The 24,315-nt window shown below is 41.9% G+C and overlaps 1 protein-coding gene across 1 annotated transcript in view; it reads left to right on the forward strand.

Moving 5' to 3' along the window:
• Positions 1–24,315, forward strand: part of LOC133587215 (cadherin-22) — a 615,599-nt gene that overhangs the window by 566,616 nt on the left and 24,668 nt on the right. Inside the window, exons 13-15 of the mRNA XM_072912852.1 lie at positions 641–758; positions 22,099–22,248; positions 22,475–22,576. Coding sequence (XP_072768953.1) covers positions 641–758; positions 22,099–22,248; positions 22,475–22,576 — 370 coding nt within the window. The remainder of the gene's footprint in view (positions 1–640; positions 759–22,098; positions 22,249–22,474; positions 22,577–24,315) is intronic.

Here is a 24,315-nt window from a genome sequence, read left to right on the forward strand (position 1 = left end):
AGCGTCCGAAACTCAACCCAGAGGGAGTTACAAATGTCCCATGGGGTGTGGTAACTTTTCCACATGTGTGCATGTTATTGAGGTAAAAGTAAAGACAATCCACAGGCTATTTCGTCCCTTTCTTTCGCCAGACATCAAAATGAGTGCTCCGCGGTCCTTGTGTGAGGATGGGCTTGTGGTTATGTGTGATAGAGCCTGCAGAGAAGAGGGATGAATTGCCACCGAGTGGCCCGTGCAACAGAAGCCAGCCTCTCCAGGGGACGTTTGATGTGTGCGGAGCTGGCGGTGAATCCTATCTCACCTCATTGTGTCCGCGGTGACTCCTCCAAATTGGATCACAGTGGAGTTTTTATCTTTGGAATGCGAGATCAGTCTCACCGTCGAAGACTGCTGGACTAAACCCTGGCCCACGTCTTGGCGCCTCCATTTACATTTAAGTGACTAAGACAGCCCGTCTGAAGAAGTCGGTGCCTTTATGTTCCTGAAAGGTTTTAATAGTATACCCTGACTGGTGTCAAGATGGGTTTTTTTTAAATAACGCTTGAAGTTTTTCAGCTGAACTCTCACTGAATGTCAAATACTGTGTCTGAACCCGACCATTGTACGACATCTAACCTTTGTTTCGCTGTTTCCTCCGCAGATAATTCACACCGTCAGCGTGGTGGACAAAGACGAACCGCAGTCTGGACATCAGTTCTACTTCACACTGGCCCCTGAAGCCTCCGGCAATCAACACTTCACCCTGTGGGATGTCAAAGGTGAGAGGCCATTGGGTGACTCAATGTGTAGGCGTTATATAGTATGCCTGACTGACTGGTCTATGTGTTGTTAATGGCGTTGGCACATAGTTTCAGAGACTGCACTTGCTAGAAACTATCATGCCTTCATGGATTAAATTCAAGTGCCAGATGGTGGAAGTCAAAAGCACTCTTCGGGGGGAAACAAGTACCGTCAGAACACACATCTTTCATCACTTGACTAAACCACAACTGCACTGCAAAAACTGAAATCTACGTAAGATTAAATATCTCAAATAAGGGTGATATTTGTTTATTTTCTGTCTGATAAGACAATTCTTCTCATTAAGCAGATTTTATGTTAGAGTGTTTTACTTGTTCTAAATTATCTCAGTCAGATATTACAGCTTGTAGCTGAGATTTTATGACCTATATTGAGTAAAACATGCTTGAAACTAGAATATCAACTAATGCAAAGCTATGTCATCAACACTCACAAGTATAAAACTACTTTTTTAAAGTAATAATTTCTTATTTCAAGCTTGAAAAGAAAAAATCATGATGCCGAGCGCATATCATTATGTCAAGATAATGACACTAGCATTTACTTAAAGGCCTACTGAAACCCACTACTACCGACCACGCAGTCTGATAGTTTATATATCAATGATGAAATCTTAACATTGCAACACATGCCAATACGGCCGGGTTAGCTTACTAAAGTGCAATTTTAAATTCCGCGCGAAATATCCTGCTGAAAACGTCTCGGTATGATGACGTCAGCGCGTGACGTCACGGATTGTAGAGGACATTTTGGGACAGCATGGTGGCCAGCTATTAAGTCGTCTGTTTTCATCGCAAAATTCCACAGTATTCTGGACATCTGTTGGTGAATCTTTTGCAATTTGTTCAATGAACAATGGAGACAGCAAAGAAGAAAGCTGTAGGTGGGAAGCGGTGTATTGCGGCAGGTGTTTTGCCGGATAACGCACCCCCACCGTAGAATGCACCCCCTGACTGTTGTGCTGGATAACACAGCCGGTGTTTCATTGTTTACATTCCCGGAAGATGACAGTCAAGCTTTACCATTGGTCTGTGGAGAACTGGGACAACAGAGACTCTTACCAGGAGGACTTTGAGTTGGATACGCAGACGCGGTACCGTGAGTACGCAGCTGCGGTTTCCAAACATTTAATCGCTTGCCCGTACGTGCGTGCCGCTATGTGCATGTCCCGTACGTAACTTTGGGGACTTTGGGGAAATATATGTGCTGTATGAACTTTGGGGAGGTGAACGGTACTTTGGGCTGTGGGATTGAGTGTGTTGTGCAGGTGTTTGAGTTGTATTGGCAGGTTATATGGACGGGAGGGGGGAGGTGTTTGTTATGCGGGATTAATTTGTGGCATATTAAATATAAGCCTGGTTGTGTTGTGGCTAATAGAGTATATATATGTCTTGTGTTTATTTACTGTTTTAGTCATTCCCAGCTGAATATCAGGTCCCACCCGCCTCTCACAGCATCTTCCCTATCTGAATCGCTCCCACTGCCCTCTCGTCCTTCACTCTCACTTTCCTCATCCACGAGTCTTTCATCCTCGCTCAAATTAATAGGGAAATCCTCGCTTTCTCGGTCCGAATCGCTCTCGCTGCTGGTGGCCATGATTGTAAACAATGTGCAGATGTGAGGAGCTCCACAACCTGTGACGTCACGCTACTCGTCTGCTACTTCCGGTACAGGCAAGGCTTTTTTATCAGCGACCAAAAGTTGCGAACTTTATCGTCGATGTTCTCTACTAAATCCTTTCAGCAAAAATATGGCAATATCGCGAAATGATCAAGTATGACACATAGAATGGACCTGCTATCCCCGTTTAAATAAGAAAATTGCATTTCAGTAGGCCTTTAATTTAAGAATATTTTTCAACATATTGAGCAAAAAGGTTTCTATTTTTTTCTACCAAGAAAAGTGCACTTGTTATTAGTGAGAATATACTTATTTTAAGTTTTTTTTGGGTTCATTGAGGTTAGCTAATTATACTTGTTTTGGAAAGTCTTGACAAGCCAAGTTTTCTTGTTCTATTGGCAGATTATTTTGTTTAGTTCAAATAAAATACCCCTAATTTTTTTACTTTTTTTCTTGTTTTTGAACACTGACTTTTTGCAGTGTGGTGAAACTCTCCAAGCAAACAACTACAAATCCTGCTATAAAAAAAACTTGTATGTTCAGTTGTGCTTTAAGCTACAATAACACCTTGTTCCCTCAAGGTTCACAATAAGATCAGAGGTGGGAAGAGAAGCCAAAAAATTGTACTCAAGTAAGAGTATCGTTACTTTAGAGCAGGGGTCAGCAACCAAAAACGTTGAAAGAGCCATATTGGACCAAAAATACAAAAAAACTAATCTGTCTGGTGTCATGTCTGTGTAATCATGTTTTGTTTTAGTCATGTTTTGTTTAGTTATTGGACTCTTTAGTTTCTGGCTTTTCACTCCCTTGTCTTGTTTCCATGATTACCCATTAGTTTCACCTGTTCCACGTTTGGACTCATTGTGCACTCTTGTTTGTCACCATAGCAACCCATTAGTTTTCACCTGTCACGTCACGCACCTGTTTCACGTTTTGAGTCACGCACCTGTTTTCGTTAATCATGTCTGTAGTATTTAAGTTCAGTGTTTTCAGTTTGTCTTTCTGGTGACATCCCCACATTTATGCTCTGCACATTTCTGACTCTTTTTTCATGTCCATTGTTCACGCTGCTCCTTTTTGTCCATGCCAAGTAAGTTTTGTTTATTATTGCCACAGTTAGTGTTTTTTGTTGTTCATAGTTTTTGCCTTTGTGCAAGTGTTTGGTTTCATAGTTTGTTCTCAGCCATTGTGCGCGCCTTTTGTTTACTTCCTTGTTTTGCATTTATAGTGTTTAAATAAAAATGTACCTTCATTCCCGTCTCGCCCGAGCCAACTTTCCGTTGCCTTCGAGAAAAACTAAACCCCAGGACCAAGTCATGACATCTGGAGCCTCAAAAAATTTAAAAAGCCGTATATAAGTCTTATAATGAAGGCAACACATGACATAAGTGTCTATATTAGCTATATTAGCCTACTATCAAAATGACTACGTGTCGCAGGCTGAAGCAAATCTTCGTTGACAGAAATGTTGAAATGTAATATTTATTCTACACATTTTTACAACATTAGAAAGCATTAGTAAATCAGAGGTTGCTCAGAAGGTGAGATAACTCCTGGAAATTACTGTCTTTTAATGGCCAAAGGTATAGATGTGTGTGTCCAAGTTAAAGGAAACTGCAGGCTGTCTTCTTCTAATGGATTTATTACAATCTTTGGCAAGCTAGGTAATGTTTGCTGTGGTCTGGAACAACATGGCGCACAAACAACTATCTGAAATGCAATCAATATAATATACAGATAATGTGTCATGAGACATGCAAAACTAAATGATATACAAAGAGGATAAAAGTAAAGGATGTTAAATGAGCTCAAATATACCTACAAACAAGGCATAATGATGCGACATGTACATACAGCTAGCCTAAATAGCATGTTAGCATTGATTAGCAGTGACCAAATATGCCTGATTAGCACTCCAACAAGTCAATAACATCAACAAAGCGCACCGTTGTGCATTCACGCACAGCATACAACGTTTGGTGGACAAAATGAGACAAGGGAATGGAAGATTTGACACGTAAACAAACTGTTGCGTCACAGTCCACACTACGGTGAGTTCAAGAACCGCCGAAATTAGTAGGACAAAACAACGTTCACCAAATGCTCTCTTCAGTGAAGCATACACACAAACATATTAAACAGTGGGTTTTCTAACAATTGGGAAGGTTTGTGTCAAACAATATTTTTCCCCCATCTTTTTCCATTTTCAATAATTAAAAAAAAAATGCTCCAGGGAGCCACTAGGGCGGCACTAAAGAGCCACGGGTTGCTGACCCCGCTTTAGAGTAATATGGCTCAAGCAAAAAGTTGAGTATGAGCAAGTATTCAGTGAACAAACTACTTAAGTACAGAGTAGCTGGTGACTAAGCTCTGATTTATTTATTTAGTATCTATTTCTTGATAGTACTTACACCACACCAACTACCGGTGTATCGTGCCTGTGCATACGTGTGAGGAACTGAGCGAGAGACTGTAGCATGTACCACAAAAGATGCACATTGCACAGTCACGTATGACGTTCTAACAGGGCTAATGCTGTCATGTTAGTATGTTTTAGCTGTGCATAGCTAAAACATAAAAAAAACACCTACAACTTACCTGTGTTGTCTATATTTGGAGGTTGTTGCCTTTGGACCAGTTGTTCCTCCCAGGGAATTCAAGATTCTGGTCGCTCCCAAGCTCTTTATGACACTGAAAGCTGAGTAGAAGAACCACCAGAGACAGAATAGGTATTTTGTAATTTTATCCCCAAAGCTTTGGAAATATAATGAGACCAGTCCAGCATAGAACATTCAATCGCGCAGCTAAGATGGTCTCCCCTATAATATGGAAACCTTCTATTCTATAAAGTCTCTCTCCCTCCCACCCTCGCTGTCTTGTCTTTCCAACCCAAACACATGCCCATTGTCCTCCGCAGCTGGACACAAGAAGAGATAAGGAGAAGGATTATCTCTCCTCCTTACATTCCATAGTCAAGGTTAGCACACAGTATTTGCAGACAACCAAAAGACCACAATTGGAAAAAAAACACTAGCTGTTTTGTAATATGATTATGAAAATAAAGAAGTAACACTTAAATACGGATATATGTAAATATCTGCCTCCGACAAGGTGCATTTCTTGTAGGCTGAAATATCAACATTTGCACTGTCACAGCTGACAGCGGATGATATAAATGTTTTTTTTTGACAGTTTGTAATTCAACATTGATTGAAAGGGTATGCCGCCTCTTGTCCCACGCAGTAGTTAATATTATTTTGCCATTTTAAACAGTGCAGACGTGAAAAAGGAGTCAAGCGTCACAAGTTAAAGCCCGCTAGTTAGAGTCCGGCCCCATACGACGACGACGTTACCGTGACAAAGTGTGTGCGGCAACCGGACTAAATAAACAGCCGACAATTGACTTTCGCCAACTTCACACGGGACACGGTTTACGGTCACGTTGCGAATCCTTTGGCTCGCGTTGCGTTGCAAACCCGCGGGCAGATACCTCGTTTAGAGGCGTGGACTTAAGCCAATGTGACATGCGGCTAAATCAAGATTGATCTGACACCGGGGAAAATGTCACGGGAGCAGCCGGAGCTACGGGGAAATGTCAGCGCGCCGAGGTAGCGAGGCCCGCTGTAGCCCCTGCACGCCGTCGCCTGCGTGCGTGCACAAATAGTCAGCAAAAAGCATCCCTCAAACTGCTTTTATACATATAATATACACTATATTTCCAAAAGTATTTGGCCACCTGCCTTGACTCACATATGAACTTGAAGTGCCATCCCATTCCTAACCCATAGGGTTCAATATGATGTGGGTCCACCTTTTGCAGCTATTACAGCTTCAACTCTTCTGGGAAGGCTGTCCACAAGGTTGCAGAGTGTGTTTATAGGAATTTTCTTCCAAAAGCGCATTGGTGAGGTCACACCCTGATGTTGGTCGAGAAGGCTTGGCTCTCAGTCTCCGTTCTAATTCATCCAAAAGGTGTTCTATCGGGTTCAGGTCAGGACTCTGTGCAGGCCAGTTAAGTTCATCCACACCAGGTCTTTATGGACCTTGCTTTGTGCACTGGTGCACAGTCATGCTGGAAGAGGAAGGGGCCCTGCTCCAAACTGTTCCCACAAGTTTGGGAGCATGGAATTGTCCAAAAAGTTTTGGTATCCTGGAGCATTCAAAGTTCCTTTCACTGGAACTAAGGGGCCAAGCCCAACTCCTGAAAAAACAAACCCACGCCATAATTCCTCCTCCACCAAATTTCACATTCGGCACAATGCAGTCTGAAAAGTACCGTTCTCTTGGCAACCTCCAAACCCAGAATATTTAGGAGCGAGGAAATTTCACGACTGGATTTGTTGCACAGGTGGCATCCTATGACAGTTCCACGCTGGAAATCACTGAGAGCGGCCAATTCTTTCACAAATGTTGTTATATTTGAGTTCATTTGATATCCTTTGCTTGTATTCTCTTTTGTATACAATACAATGTTGTATATTATTTAGTTGTAATATTGGCTGCATTTCAAATAGTTGTTTGTGTGCCATGTTGTTCCAGACCACAGCAAACATTACCTAGCTTGCCAAAGATTGTAATAAAAAAAAATAAATAAATAAAAAAAAAAAAATATATATATATATATATATATATATATGTATATGTGTATATATATATATATATATATATACATATATGTATATATGTATATATATATATATATGTATGTATATATATATATATATATATATATATATATATATATATATATATATATATATATATATATATATATATATATATATATATATATATGTATGTGTGTGTATATAAATAAATAATAATGATAAATGGGTTGTACTTGTATAGCGCTTTTCTACCTTCAAGGTACTCAAAGCGCTTTACCCATTCACACACACATTCACACACTGATGGAGGGAGCTGCCATGCAAGGCGCTAACCAGCACCCATCAGGAGCAAGGGTGAAGTGTCTTTCTCAGGACACAACGAACATGACGAGGTTGGTACTAGGTGGGGATTGAACCAGGGACCCTATATATATATATAAATTCATATATATATATATATATATATATATATATATATATATATATATATATATATATATATCAATCAATCAATCAATCAATCTTTATTTATATAGCCCTAAATCACAAGTGTCTCAAAGGGCTGCACAAGCCACAACGACATCCTCGGTACAAAGCCCACATACGGGCAAGGAAAAACTCACCCCAGTGGGACGTCGATGTGAATGACTATGAGAAACCTTGGAGAGGACCGCATATGTGGGTAACCCCCCCCCCCCCTCTAGGGGAGACCGAAAGCAATGGATGTCGAGTGGGTCTGACATAATATTGTGAGAGTCCAGTCCATAGTGGATCCAACATAATAGTAAGAGTCCAGTCCATAGTGGGGCCAGCAGGACACCATCCCGAGCGGAGACGGGTCAGCAGCGCAGAGATGTTCCCTGCCGATGCACAGGCGAGCGGTCCACCCCGGGTCCCGACTCTGGACAGCCAGCACTTCATCCATGGCCACCGGACCTGTGCCCCCCCCCCCTCAAGGAAAAGGGGAGCAGGGGAGAAAAGAAAAGAAACGGCAGATCAACTGGTCTAACAGGGGGGCTATTTAAAGGCTAGAGTATACAAATGAGTTTTAAGATGGGACTTAAATGCTTCTACTGAGGTAGCATCTCTAATTGTTACCGGGAGGGCATTCCATAGTACTGGAGCCCGAATAGAAAACGCTCTATAGCCCGCAGACTTTTTTTGGGCTCTGGGAATCACTAATAAGCCGGAGTTCTTTGAACGCAGATTTCTTGCCGGGACATATGGTACAATGCAATCGACAAGATAGGACGGAGCTAGACCGTGTAGTATTTTATACGTAAGTAGTAAAACCTTAAAGTCACATCTTAAGTGCACAGGAAGCCAGTGCAGGTGAGCCAGTATAGGCGTAATATGATCAAACTTTCTTGTTCTTGTCAAAGGTCTAGCAGCCGCATTTTGTACCAACTGTAATTTTTTAATGCTAGACATAGGGAGCCCCGAAAATAATACGTTACAGTAATCGAGACGAGACGTAACGAACGCATGAATAATGATCTCAGCGTCGCTAGTGGATAAAATAGAACGAATTTTAGCGATATTACGGAGATGAAAGAAGGCCGTTTTAGTAACACTCTTAATGTGTGACTCAAACGAGAGAGTTGGGTCGAAGATAATACCCAGATTCTTTACTGATTCGCCTTGTGTAATTGTTTGGTTGTCAAATGTTAAGGTGGTATTATTAAATAAATGTCGGTGTTTAGCAGGACCGATAATCAGCATTTCCGTTTTCTTGGCTTTGAGTTGCAAGAAGTTAGCGGACATCCATTGTTTAATTTCATTAAGACACGCCTCCAGCTGACTACAATCCGGCGTGTTGGTCAGCTTTAGGGGCATGTAGAGTTGGGTGTCATCAGCATAACAATGAAAGCTAACACCGTATTTGCGTATGATGTCGCCTAGCGGCAGCATGTAAATACTGAAGAGTGCAGGGCCAAGAACCGAACCCTGAGGAACTCCGCACGTTACCTTAACATAGTCCGAGGTCACATTATTATGGGAGACGCATTGCATCAAGGTTAGGTCTTTTGAGCAGAGGATGAATAACCGCTTTCTTGAATGCTAGGGGAACAGTGCCAGAGGAAAGTGATAAGTTTATAATATTTAGCACTGATGGACCTAATAATACAAAAAGCTCCTTGATAAGTTTCCCAGGAAGTGGGTCAAGTAAACATGTTGTTTGTTTTATCCCACTTACACGCTGTAATAGTTCCTCTAATGTTATTTCATCAAAAAGAGAGAGACTATTTTGTATTGCAGTATCCGTCGTAGATACAGTTGTATCTGTGTTCATAGAACCCAGTTGTAGCTGGGATGCGTTGTCTTTAATCTCCTTTCTAATGAGTTCAATTTTCTTATTAAAGAAATTCATAAAGTCATCTGCCGAGTGGGTGGAGCTATTGGGAGGAGTCCCTTGTTGGGTTAGCGATGCTACTGTACTAAACAAAAATTTAGGGTCGTTTTTGTTGAGGCGGATGAGATTTGAGTAATATTTAGCTTTAGCTAAGGTAAGCATGCGTTTATACGATATTAAACTATCACTCCATGCTTGATGGAAAACCTCAAGCTTGGTCGCGCGCCATTTGCGTTCCAACTTTCTACATGATAATTTATGAGCTCTGGTTATCTCTGTAAACCATGGGGTGCGCCTTTTAGGGGCCCTTTTTTGTTTTAGCGGTGCTATACTATCAATGGTTTTGCGCAGGGCATTGTGAAAGTTGTTAGTGAGGTTATCAATAGAGCCGACATAATTTGGGAATGGTGCCATTACCGAAGGCAGTAGGTCAGCGAGAGTCATCGTTGTGGCGGCATTAATGTTGCGGCTGCTATAGCAGTTATTATTATTATTAGTTTGTTGACAATGAGTCAGAACTTCGAATTTTATAAGGTAATGATCGGACATTACTTTAGTATACGGGAGTACCATAACTTTGGAGGTGGTGACACCCCTGACCAGCACTAGATCTATCGTATTGCCGTTGCGATGCGTAGGTTCATTTATTATTTGTGTAAGACCACAGCTATCAATTATAGTCTGGAGCGCCACGCACTGAGGGTCCGATGGGGTATTCATATGGATATTAAAGTCCCCCATTATGATTATATTGTCTGCGTACGTCATTAGATCAGCAACGAACTCTGAGAATTCATTAATAAAGTCCGAGTAGGGCCCTGGGGGGCGGTAGATAACAGCCATATCGAGAGGCAGCGGTGCGACAGACCTCATAGTAAGCACCTCAAACGATTTGTATTTATTATTTAGGTTAGGGGTAAGGTTAAAGTTTTCATTGTATATTAGTGCGACCCCCCCACCCCTTTTAAGGGGACGGGCAATATGCGCATTCGTATAGTTAGGAGGAGATGCCTCATTTAGCGCAAAAAATTCGTCTGGTTTGAGCCAGGTTTCGCTAAGACCAATGACGTTAAGATTGTTGTCTCTAATGACCTCATTAACTAATAACGTTTTGGGAGACAATGATCTTATGTTTAAAAAGCCCATATTATAAGTATTGGGCTGTTTTGACGAGTTTTTGTTTAAATTATCCGTAGTAGAAATATTAATAATGTTGCGTTTATTATACGTAGTGCACTTTAAATAGTTTCGACCATATCTAGGAATTGATACGACGGGAATTTTCAGATTGTTTGCTTGATGCTGCGATAGACTGAACGCATCATGATTTGCCACCTCAGTAGAATGCATATCTACCTCTAACACATTCACAACAGAAAACACATTATGTGAGTTGTGTCTTATTCTAAGAGAATTGCTATGCGTACAGGAATTATCCAGCCTGGCGCTGGCTAGTTCTAGCTTAACTGACTCCTCACCCGGACTAGCAGGCTCTGTAATTGCCTGTGACCGGGCTTGCTCTAGTGTAGTTAGTCAAATGTGACTTAAACAGTAGTCTATATTCTTAGACAGGATGATGGCGCCTTCCTGGTTAGGGTGAAGGCCGTCCCTCATCAGCAAGCCTGGTTTGCCCCAGAAAGAGGGCCAATTATCAATAAACGTTAGTCCCTGTTGTCTACAGAAGCTAGCCAGCCACTTGTTAAGCGAGACTAATCTGCTATATCTCTCATCATTGCCTCTCGCAGGCAGGGGGCCAGAGACAATTACTCGATGCCTGGACATCTTTCTAGCGAGATCACAAGTCCTGGCTATGTTTCTCTTTGTAATCTCTGACTGTCTCATTCTAGTGTCATTGGAGCCAATGTGTACAACTATATTCGCATAACTAGTGGTGCGATTAGCCTGTCGTACGTGTTTACTAGGCCTGTTGCGAGTTATCTCCCTAAGATTAGCCTCAATGTCAGGTGCTCGGGCCCCCGAGATGCACTTAATTGTGGCTGGTTTGCTAAGCTTTATGTTTCGGGTGATGGAGTCCCCTATGACTAAGGTGTGGTGCCCGGTAGACTGGGGTGTAGGACTAGCTAAAGAGCTAAATCTATTATGCGTCTCAACCGGTACACCGTAGCTTGTAGGCCGCTTAGGACTGCTACAGGCTGGGCTAGTTAGCTCGCTACAGCTAACGCTAGCAGATGTGTCCGCAACATCTAACGTTACGAGATTACTCTGCTCTAACTGGCGGACACGGCCCTCTAGCAGAGCCAGCCTCTCCGTGAGTAAGGTGCAAGACGCGCAGGAAGCCATACTCACGGTGTTTTCTGTCACCGAGTGAAGTTCCTGCTGTCTTCCGAGAAGTCCTGGTCACGGTGTGCAGGAGTAGACTCCTTCTGACCGGCGCCCGGCGACGCCTTTCTCCGCGCTAGCTTCGTTAGCTTAGCAGCTAGCTGCTAGCTAGCTGCGGGAGGGGTGGAGAGACAGAGATCGGGTGATTTGCAAGTTAAATAGTACTACTAAATATGTTGAGAAAGTAATAAAGAAAGCTGCAGAACAATTTAAAAGCACACAAATAGAACGATACTTAGCTTTTTCGAAACAGCGAGCAGTCAGCGAGCAGTCACGCACGGTATATATATATATATATACACATACACATATATATATATATATACACATATTTATATATATATATATATATATAAAGAGAGAGAGACAAAAAAAATAACAAATGTGTTTTTAATCCTGCCACCCGTCTTTATTAGTCGCTCCCCTGTCTCCTCCGGTGGACACATTTGTCAACCTGCCACTTCCAATCTGTCGCATCTTCTTCTCTGCACACCATGATGGGAAACAAAAAAAAGGACCCCACCACTACCCTCACCCCCACCGTAGTGCTGATGAACACTTTTAATGTTGTCACCAGTTGTCAAAAAAAAGCAAACATCAGCATAACACAATCAACTTTCCGGACACGCTCCTTTATAAGGGATCAAATGCTGCTTAAAAGTTCTACTTATTGGTTGGTTGAGGCAGTTTGGTTGATTCTAGTTTAGTACCTAACTAAATTTAGTGATCAGTACCCTGCGTCTTGCCTGAAAGCTGTTGATCGATTTAAAACAAAAACAACAATTGCAGCAATCCTGATAGTATTTAAGAAAACTAAAACAATGCTTGTTGCAATTTTAGATTGGCATGTTGCTAACTTGTTAGGTATTTGCCTCAAAATTGATTTAAACTTGGGGTGTGGCCCAATGCTAACAGCTAGTGTGAATGCAGCCCTCCATTGTTGTTTATTTAATATTGGATTATTAATTAGGAAGTAAAGTAAAGCAATTAGGGTTGTACAGTATACCGATATTAGTATAGTACCGCGATACTAATTAATCATATTCGGTACCGGTCCAATACCCCCCTGACCCCCATCGTCATCACACTGTGTCATTGCTAGTTTACAAGCAGAGGAGCATGTTCGGCAGCGCAGAACCACAGAGTACTTACAAGCAGACACAGTGTGTAGACAGAAAAGGGAGAATGGACGCATTTTTGCTTAAAAACTAACGATAAAGGTGAAGTTATAACACTGAAACGCCCTCAGGAAGAGGTGCTTTAAGACATGGCTACCTAGCTAGCGGCGAACGTCCATTTGCAGTCAGCAGTGTTTTAGCTACTTCTAAATCACTAATCCTCGCCTCCTTGGCGACAAATGAAGTAAGTTTCTTTCAAGTATCCTCCCTGCAGGACGAGGAATAGCTAAACATGCTTCACTACACACCGCCGTCAAAATGTAAACAAACACCATTGGTGGATCTACACCTGACATCCACTGTAATGATACCAAGTACAGGAATGTATCTTGTCTATGATTACGTTACGCATCACAACATCTTCTTTCGTTTTTTTTTTAAATGTATATTATGTTTATAAACTCAGGAAATATGTCCCTGGACACATGAGGACTTTGAATATGACCAATGTATGATCCTGTAACGACTTGGTTTCGGATTGATACCCAAATGTGTGGTATCATCCAAAACTAATGTAAAGTATCAAACAACAGAAGAATGAGTGATTATTACATTTTAACAGAAGTGTAGATAGAACATGTTAAAAGAGAAAGTAAGCAGATATTAACAGTAAATGAACAAGTAGATTAATAATCAATTTTTTACCACAATAATTTTGACAAAATAATAGACTGGAAAATGACACAATATGTTACTGCATATGGGGCTGTCTTGGTTGACAAGACTCTGCAGCATCGCGTGGACATCGGGGGCGGTACCTCTGGATTGGCAGACCGGGGTGGTGGTTCCTCTCTTTAAGAAGGGGAACCGGAGGGTGTGTTCTAACTATCGTGGGATCACACTCCTCAGCCTTCCCGGCAAGGTCTATTCAGGTGTACTGGAGAGGAGGCTACGCCGGATAGTCGAACCTCGGATTCAGGAGGAACAGTGTGGTTTTCGTCCTGGTCGTGGAACTGTGGACCAGCTCTATACTCTCGGCAGGGTCCTTGAGGGTGCATGGGAGTTTGCCCAACCAGTCTACATGTGCTTTGTGGACTTGGAGAAGGCATTCGACCGTGTCCCTCGGGAAGTCCTGTGGGGAGTGCTCAGGGAGTATGGGGTATCGGACTGTCTGATTTTGGCGGTCCGCTCCCTGTACGATCAGTGTCAGAGCTTGGTCCGCATTGCCGGCAGTAAGTCGGACACGTTTCCAGTGAGGGTTGGACTCCGCCAAGGCTGCCCTTTGTCACCGATTCTGTTCATAACTTTTATGGACAGAATTTCTAGGCGCAGTCAAGGCGTTGAGGGGATCCGGTTTGGTGGCTGCAGGATTAGGTCTCTGCTTTTTGCAGATGATGTGGTCCTGATGGCTTCATCTGGCCAGGATCTTCAGCTCTCACTGGATCGGTTTGCAGCCGAGTGTGAAGCGACTGGGATGAGAATCAGCACCTCCAAGTCCGAGTCCATGGTTCTTGCCCGGAAAAGGGTGGAATGCCATCTTCGGGTTGGGGAGGAGACCCTGCCCCAAGTGGAGGAGTTCAAGTACCTCGGAGTCTTGTTCACGAGTGAGGGAAGAGTGTATTGTGAGATCGACAGGCGGATCGGTGCGGCATCTTCAGTAATGCGGACGCTGTATCGATCTGTTGTGGTGAAGAAGGAGCTGAGCCGGAAGGCAAAGCTCTCAATTTACCAGTCGATCTATGTTCCCATCCTCACCTATGGTCATGAGCTTTGGGTTATGATTGAAAGGACAAGATCACGGGTACAAGCGGCCGAAATGAGTTTCCTCCGCCGGGTGGCGGGGCTCTCCCTTAGAGATAGGGTGAGAAGCTCTGTCATCCGGGGGGAGCTCAAAGTAAAGCCGCTGCTCCTCCACATGGAGAGGAGCCAGATGAGGTGGTTCAGGCATCTGGTCAGGATGCCACCCGATCGCCTCCCTCGGGAGGTGTTTAGGGCATGTCCGACCGGTAGGAGACCACGGGGAAGACCCAGGACACGTTGGGAAGACTATGTCTCCCGGCTGGCCTGGGAACGCCTCGGGATCCCCCGGGAGGAGCTGGACGAAGTGGCTGGGGAGAGGGAAGTCTGGGCTTCCCTGCTTAGGCTGCTGCCCCCGCGACCCGACCTCGGATAAGCGAAAGAAGATGGATGGATGGATGGGTTACTGCATATGTCAGCAGACTAAATTAGGAGTCTTTGTTTGTTTACTTACTAATAAAAGACAAGTTGTCTAGTGTGTTCACTATTTTATTTAAGGACAAACTTGCAATAATAAACATATGTTTAATGTACCGTAAGATTTTTTTGGTAAAATAAAGCCAATAATGCCATTTTTTGCGGTCCCCTTTATTTAGAAAATAATTTTGGTACCGGTACCAGTATCAAAATATTGATATCAGGACAACACTAACAGTAATAAAGAGCAAGGTAGCAACTTGAGCTGACAAATTGCTACAGTTGACATATAATGAGAAGACGTTTTGTCAATATTTTACAAGCCTAATGAGTCTGTGCAGTGGGTGTGCCAGCCTATAACACGAGTATAGTAACTAGAGTACACAAAGCCTAATGAGGCTGGATACGCTGCTAACATTCTACCGGTTGGTATGCCAACATAAAGCAAGATATCAACTTGAGTACACCCTATGAGGTGCATTATGCTATGCCCCGACTATACTATAATCAGGTACTACTTCAAAGGCCTGATTATGATGTAAAAATGCTCACCTTTGCTATGCCGACACAGAGGAGGACAGTAACCTGAGGGCAGAAAGCACAAAGTCACACCCATGAGGATTATACTCAGGTACAATTTTAAGAATCTGAAATGGGACAGAGGATAATATGCAAACGTGTCGCCAGCTCATACGCTAAAAGATAAACATTAAAGGGGAACATTATCACCAGACCTATGTAAGCATCAATATATACCTTGATGTTGCAGAAAAAGACCATATATTTTTTTGAACCGATTTCCGAACTCTAAATGGGTGAATTTTGGCGAATTAAACGCCTTTCTATTATTCACTCTCGGAGCGTTGTGACGTCACATCGGGAAGCAATCCGCCATTTTATCAAACACCGAGTCAAATCAGCTCTGTTATTTTCCGTTTTTTCGACTGTTTTCCGTACCTTGGAGACATCATGCCTCGTCGGTGTGTTGTCGGAGGGTGAAACAACACGAACAGGGACGGATTCAAGTTGCACCAGTGGCCCAAAGATGCGAAAGTGGCAAGAAATTGGACGTTTGTTCCGCACACTTTACCGACAAAAGCTATGCTACGACAGAGATGGCAAGAATGTGTGGATATCTTGCGACACTCAAAGCAGATGCATTTCCAACGATAGAGTCAAAGAAATCTGCCGCCAGACCCCCATTGAATCTGCCGGAGTGTGTGAGCAATTCAGGGACAAAGGACCTCGGTAGCACGGAAAGCAATGGCGGCAGTTTGTTCCCGTGGATGTCTTGTCTTACACACCGTCCCTTATGCCACCGAAGATGATCAAGAGAAGAATATCGACCCTAGCTTCCCTGGCCTGCTGACATGAGGGTATGTCTACAGAATATATTAATTGATGAAAACTGGGCTGTCTGCACTCTCAAAGTGCATGTTGTTGCCAAATGTATTTCATATGCTGTAAACCTAGTTCATAGTTGTTAGTTTCCAAACACATACCAATCGTTGGTTAGAAGGCGATCGCCGAATTGGTCCTCGCTTTATCCCGTGTCGCTGGCTGTCGTGTCGTTTGGGTCGGTTTCGCTTGTATACGGTTCAAACCGATATGGCTCAATAGCTTCAGTTTCTTCTTCAATTTCGTTTTCGCTACCTGCCTCCACACTACAACCATCCGTTTCAATACATGCGTAATCTGTTGAATTGCTTAAGCCGCTGAAATCCGAGTCTGAATCCGAGCTAGTGTCGCTATAGTTTGCTGTTCTTTCCGTCATGTTTGTTTGTGTTGGCTTCACTATGTGACGTCACAGGAACATGGACGGGTGTATATAACGATGGTTAAAATCAGGCACTTAGAAGTTTTTTTTAGGGATATTGCGTGATGGGTAAAATTTTGAAAAAAACTTTGAAAAATATAATAAGCCACTGGGAACTGATTTTTAATGGTTTTAACCATTCTGAAATTGTAATAGTGTTCCCCTTTAAGATAAACACAAAGTACATCATGCTTTGTCTGGTAATATTTCAAAAGCCTGCAAAAACGCTGAAATGCTAACAGTAGGTAAGACTGAGTTGTATTAATAAATTGAAGCTGGGAAAAAAAACAGTTATGCTAATAACATAAAGTTGAGATTTAGAGATGGGGTCGGGGGGGTTGTTACGCGTGAGAGGGAAACCGTGTAAAAGTCAAAAGGACATGTTCAGGGGCGTAATGTTCCCGTGCACAGGCGTTAAGAGAGAGAGATTGTCCGGCGTGTGCCAGAGGAGCACGAGAGCGGCATGGATAATGGCGATGTACGTTCTGGAAGATGGATTGCTTGATATCTGCAATGCAAGTGTGCCCACAAAGCCGCTTGCGAGTCTATTTGTCAAAGCCTCGGGGGGAATCCTCATCCATCTATCTCTGTCTCTGTGGAAAGGTTTCATATACAAAGCGGCGACGTTTAATTTCTGGTCATTCTGATCATTTTCCAGGCGGTATTTGTTTGAGGGAGAGTGAGGGGGGAAACAAATTGTTCATAAAATAACAGCTGTAAAATAATGTTGATCTTTTGTCATAAAGAATAATTCGGTACCACCAACTACTGCACTGCAAAAAGTCAGTGTTCAAAAACAAGAAAAAAATGTATAAAAATGAGGGGTATTTAATTTGAACTAAGCAAAATTATCTGCCAATAGAACAAGAAAATTCGGCTTGTCAAGACTTTCCAAAGCAAGTAAAATTAGCTAACCTCAATGAACCCAAAAATACCTTAAAATAAGTATATTCTCACTAATAACAAGTGCACTTTTCTTGGTAGAAAAAAAAATTGACCATTTTTCCTCAATATGTTGAAAAATATTCTTAAATTAAGTAAATTGTTTTTTTTCATGCTTGAAATAAGAAATTATTACTTTAAAAAAGTAGTTTTATACCTGATGACACAGCTTTGCATTAGTTGATGTTTTAGTTTCAAGCATGTTTTACTCAATATAGGTCATCAAATCTCAGCAACCAGCTGTAATATCTTCCTGAGATCATTTAGGAGCAAAACCCTTAAAACAAGTAAAACACTCTAACATAAAATCTGCTTAGTGAGAAGAATTATCTTATCAGACAGAAAATAAGCAAATATCACCCTTATTTGAGATATTTAATCTTAATCAGATTAAAGTTTTGGCAGTGTGCTCCCTTAGACTCGTAGAACAGGAATATTTGACAATGTTGATGCATTACAGCAGGGTTTCTTAACCTTTTTGACCTCGGGGGCCCAACTTTTCCACTACAGAGGAGCCTGGGGCCCACTCAAAAATTAACACTAAATTACAAATCTTACTCTTGATTTGAATCCTATTCAAAAATTACAAATAAATACATTCAAACTACAATTAACTATCAATAATTTACAATATATATGTTTCTTAAATAAACTGTCATTAAAGTTAAAGTGCAAATGAAAATACAGGTTCATCACTTGAGTCTTAATTTTTGCCCTTGAGAAAATTTGGTAACACTTTAGTATGGGGAACATATTCACCATTAATTAGTTGCTTATGTTATTTGGACACTAGGGGAACATATAAGGGTTAAGGTTAGGGTTACTAATAAGCAATAATTCCGAGGTTATTGAGGGAAGACTCTTAGTTAATGGTTTACTGGTTGTATAATAAGGCCATGCAGAATAAGGCATTAATAAGTACTTAATAATTGTCATGATCTGTGGTCTGGATTAAGTTTTGTTATTTTTTGTTAGATTTTTGACTAATTTAATTCCTGTTTGCGCTCCCTTGTTTGTTTTGGTTTCCATGACGACTTATTAATTTCACCTGCCTCATGTGTTGGAGACACGCACCTGCTCTAATCAGGAGATTATTATTTAAGCCTGTCGTTGCCAGTTAGTGGGCCTGGCGACATTGTTCTTTTCATGCTCTGTTCATGCTTGTATTCTTGCGATTGCTCTTTTCATGCCATGCCAAGTAAGTTTTGTTTATTCATGTCACAGTTAGCGAGTTTTTGTTTTGCCCTGTCCATAGTTTACGCTAAGTGTTAGTTCATGTTTCAGGTCCTTAGTTTTTTTGCCTTAGCTTTCGCGTGCATTAGACACGCTCGTCTTCGGGTTGTTTTCTGTTTTTTTTTGTACCCTTTTGAGTTTTGGTAATTAAATATGTTCCTACCTGCTACCGTTGTCCGGAAAAGTTAGTTTGCGTCCTGGGAGAACAATCCTTGCAGTAAGCTGCGAAAAAACCCTCGTCATGACAGAATGTCGCCAGCCCGACTAACTGGCAACGACAGGCTTAAATAATAATATCCTGATAAGAGCAGGTGAAACTAATAAGTCGTCATGGAAACTAAAACAAACAAGGGAGCGCAAACAGGAACTAAAAGAGATAACAAAAAATAACAAAACATAATCCAGACCACAGATCATGACAATGACTAATTAAGAGCCAATATTTTACTAATTTGCATTTTAATAAGCAACTAATTAATGGTGAGTATGTGTTCCCCATACTAAAGTGTTACCGAAAATGTTCTATGACTTTTTCTTCTGTTTGTTTGATTTTGTCATTACTGCCACAAGTGGTGGAAAACTGTATTACAACTTAGTACCGCTGCGGCCCGTACGGACCACAGCGGAGAACCCGATATTTTTTGGCGGCCATCTCGGAAACACTCGTAGCCCAGCAATAGGACCCTATGGTTAAGAAACACAACATTATCGGATGTCTTGAATTGAACTTTATTTCACAACTATAAAGGGACGCTAAATTATCACTTTTGCCAATGAGGCAATAATCTTGATTTTGTCGTTAGCTAGTGTGCAGGATTAACAGATTGAAAACTCCATCAAAATATACAGCATAAAACACTATTGTATTATATTATAGTGCATGTCATATTTCAAATATTATTTGTGTCTTAATGCATATTCAACAGTGTAACCCTACTTGATCTGAATAAATATTCTGTCATTTCAAATTTACGAGATATTAACCATACCATGTTTCCCCAAATTGTGGCCAGCCTTTTGTCGAGTGTTGACATGCGATCCGTCGAGGAAGACGCAGGAGGTTATTGTGATTTTTAGGATGCAGATGAACGAGGTAGGAGCGTGAGATAAAAAGGGCTATTATCGATAAACGAACCAAAACGCAAGAGCAACAAGAAGAGCTTTGCACGGACAGACTATGAAGAAAATAAAACAAGACAAAACTGCTGAAACCCAGCAAAGCACTCACAGGAAATGTGGAGCTGATGGCGTCCACAAAGTAGAGCATGTTAGGTTTAGCATCAAAAAGCTCCTCTGTTGTCCAATGAAACGATAACAACTGTCAAGGAATGTTGGTGATGAACCCCAAGGTGCAGAGATGGCAGGCTTGTTGCAGGAAAACGTGATTTTATGTCCAAAAGAAATGCAGGAAAACAGGAATCAGGAACCAGGAAACAGGCAACAGGATATAGGAATCAAGGAGAACTGGAGACAGCAAACAGGAACCAGGAAACAGGATATGAAATAGGAGGAAACCGCAAACAGCTAGCAATACTCCAGCACTGACTGGAGGGCGAGGCAGGTATAAATAGTAGCCTGATTGGCAATTTCCACCAGGTGTGCCAGACTGCCAATCAGGGAAAGTTGAGTGAAACAAGCGCTCCGGGAGACGTGCAGGAAAAGAAACCGAAATAAGAGCGCTGACAGGAAATAAAACACAGAGAACAACCCGAACATAACCAAACTGCCAGTGACAAGCCTGACAACATCATCATCAATGTCCCGACAACGAAGGTAGAAAAAGGATCAACTTACATAGTCTTGATTGCGAACAGAAAACAGGTAAGGGGAAATGCTCTGGGACAGGAGTGAAGCAGCCACGGGAAAACACCAACAAAACCGGAAGAGCCGCCAAAATAAAAGCACAGGACAGGAACTAACACAAAACACCGGAGAAAACTAACAAAACCCAACATAGTGAATTTGCAGCTAAACAGCCAAACTATACACAAAGCAAACTACAATCTGCTACCCAATAATATACAACAATTATTCTCAACAAAATAGGAGACATATAATCTTAGAGAAAAATGAAATTTAAAACATTTGTACGCACGTACAACACTTAAGACCTTCAGTAGATCAGTATGTGGAATTAAATTATGGAATGGATTAAGCAAAGAAATCAAACAATGTACTAATATGATCCGCTTCAAGAAAATCTTCCAACTTAAAGTGTTAACAAAGTACAAAGAAGAAGAACCATGATAAACATTCTGAATTGATTCCATCCATCCATTCATTTTCTAGATAATCTTACTCATCTCACCATATGAAATACAACTTACTTCACTAATTATTATTTATTTATTTTTATTGTTAATAGTTATGGAGCATATTGTGAATAAACTGAGAACAGGAAGTGAACAAAAGTTTTAGCAACTGCTATGTAAAGGAAAAGGGGTAGGATTAAAATAAGCTCTGCTTCTTCCTACTCCTTTTCGAACATGTTGAATAGAGAAACTGGAAATTGTGATGTATTATGCTGTATGCATACATGCTCGGAATAAATACTAACTCAACTCAACTCAACTCAACTCAACTCAACTCAACTCAACATAAAGGCATGGACTAGTGTAACCAGCCGTAACAGAATTCCCCCCCCTTCCCAACAAAACGGATACCAGACGTTCTAGAAAACAAAAAGAAAAAAAAAATGTCTAAAGTAATGGGAGGGCGGAGGGAGGACTTGGCGGTGGGTCGCCTGGCCATATGTCCTCGCAACCAGCGGGGAAGAGTCAGATGGCGAGGCGGGCGACCACGGGTATGGCCTGGTGTAACCAGCCGTGACACCCTTCAATAAACACCTTCAACAAACACTATTCACGTAAGACTCAGAGAGGGAGAACAAGATTTCGGTTATATTGTTAATATAGCTGTAATATTATTACATTTTACTATAAAAAGGTGTTACTCTGTACAAACCAATTCATTCTCAGTGAATACATATGCAAGACTATCAATGACACACTGTTCATTATTTTTGATCTGCGTCTCCCTTGCATGACCACCCAGACACCACTGCTGGCATCCGGACGCAGCGCTCAGGCTTCAACCGCCACGAGCAGAACGTCTACTTCCTGCCCATCCTGGTGGTGGACAGCGGCCCCCCCTCCCTCAGCTCCACGGGCACCCTGACCATTCACATCTGTGGCTGTGACACAGGTGTGCACGAGACCATTAACAGCAATCACCATCATCATCAACACTGGAAGGTCATCTGTGTTGTTTGGGTTTGTCTGTCAGCTGCCGGTATTTGTGAACCCCCCTACCACCTCACCCCTCAAAATGCGTCTGGAGCCACACTGGATGGCTTTTAATCAGCGTACTGGATGCTGTTTTTCCCGATGTACACTAATGTCATCTCTTTTTTTTTTTTCGCCCCACATAGAGGGAGCCATCCAGTCCTGCAATGCCACTGCCTATGTAATGAGTGCAGCTCTGAGCCCGGGGGCACTTATAGCTCTGCTGGTGTGCATGCTCATCCTTATAGGTAAGCAGCTGGATGAATGGGTGAATGGACTTAGGAATGTATGGACTGTGGATGTACAAGGGGATACATGCATGTGTATCTTCTAGAAATCAGGACAGCTACTTGGCTTATCAGCTATGAACTGTAAGAGGGGTGTCAGGTTCAAACACTGATGACCAGTTTTGGGTTAGTTACTGAAAACCAGTAACTAGTTACAGTTACTATTTACTTTATTTCAAAAGTAACTCAGTTACTAACTCAGTTACATACACCTAAAAGTAATGTGTTACTGTGAAAAGTAACTATTTAGTTACTTATTTTTTTCCCATTATTGCCCTTTTAGCCTTTATTTCAGTACTGTTATTGCACTGGAGAATAATACAATCTGTTGATCAACTTGACATGCACTTTTTTTTCCTTTTAACATAATTAATGAAAAACAGTGCAACATAAAAAGGCATTCCTCCTTTCTTTAAACTTGGACCAATGACCATTAATAAAAAAAACAAGTTAAAGTGCAACATAAGAAGGCACATCATCTTCCTTGAAACATAGGTAGTGAAATAAAGCCTGACATCTGGAGTGATGCTGCTGTCTTCCACACTTGGAGCCATGGATTGTAGAATCCTTGTTTTCAGTGGCAGGATCATTGACACAGATGGTGAAGTTTCAGTGCTCAGTAGAGATGTAACACTTTTGAGGGGTTTAAGCACCTGGAGGACCTCATCTGCCACTCTCACATCATCATCAGACAGGGTGACATTTGTCTTCAGGGTGTTGTGGGTCAATGCAGAGTATATAGCTGCCTGCTGCTCCAACATATCATAAGTGGAGTTCCACCTTGTTGGGACGTCATGTATGAGCTTATGAGTAGGCAGCTTTAGCATTTCTTGCTTTGTCTTAAGCACATGGGCAGCTGTTGTGCTTGGGTGGAAGTAGGAAACCTCCTTCCTGATCCTCCCAAGGAGGCGCTCTATCCTATTGACTGAGATTCCCTTCTGTGATGCCAAATTCACTACATGTGCAAAGCACCTGTGGTCCCAGTCCTGCCTCATTCACTGTAATTATTTGATTTTTGGCATTATCACGTGTGACTCGGATATCTTTATCTTCCATTCCTCCACTGCTTGTGTCAGTACCTGCGCAAGGTGACTCTCGTAGAGGGGGCGGGTCTTCTCATCTCCCAGTCTGCTGTGATGAAGTGAGCGCTTATAGTTCTCCTGGACGTCCACCCGTCTGTCATGAGCGCAACAGATGATGCTCGGGATAGTTCATCCACAACTTTTTTCTTCTCCTGCTCATAAAGATCTGGCACAATCTTATCGCTGAAGTGGGTGCGTGACGGGATGTCGTAACGTGGCTCAAGCACGTCCAGCATGTGTTTAAAACCCTCGTTTTGCACAACAATTTAAGAACAACATTTCTCAACGAGCTATTGCAAGGAATTTAGGGATTTCACGATCTTAAAAAGACAGCCAAAAGAGGTCGGTAGATGAGAATAAATCTAAATGTAAAATAGAGTGTAGAAATGAACCTAATTGCAGGAAATGTAGTCTTGATTGTCAAAATGTTCTTTCAGGGTTTGCGTAACAGCACTTTGCGCCGATTTAATTGTTTCTTTTTTTTTCGTCAGTAGTCCCCTTCTTTTCCACAAAGGGTGCTCACATGCCTGAAAGTGTGCTTTCAATGTCGGTCCGTTGTGCAATTGAGTTTGACGCTCCTTTTGAAGGCACTCCAATATATTACATCTTTTGGGTTGC

This window comes from Nerophis lumbriciformis, linkage group LG03 (assembly GCF_033978685.3).
Source record: "Nerophis lumbriciformis linkage group LG03, RoL_Nlum_v2.1, whole genome shotgun sequence".
In the NCBI taxonomy this organism is placed as follows: domain Eukaryota; kingdom Metazoa; phylum Chordata; class Actinopteri; order Syngnathiformes; family Syngnathidae; genus Nerophis; species Nerophis lumbriciformis.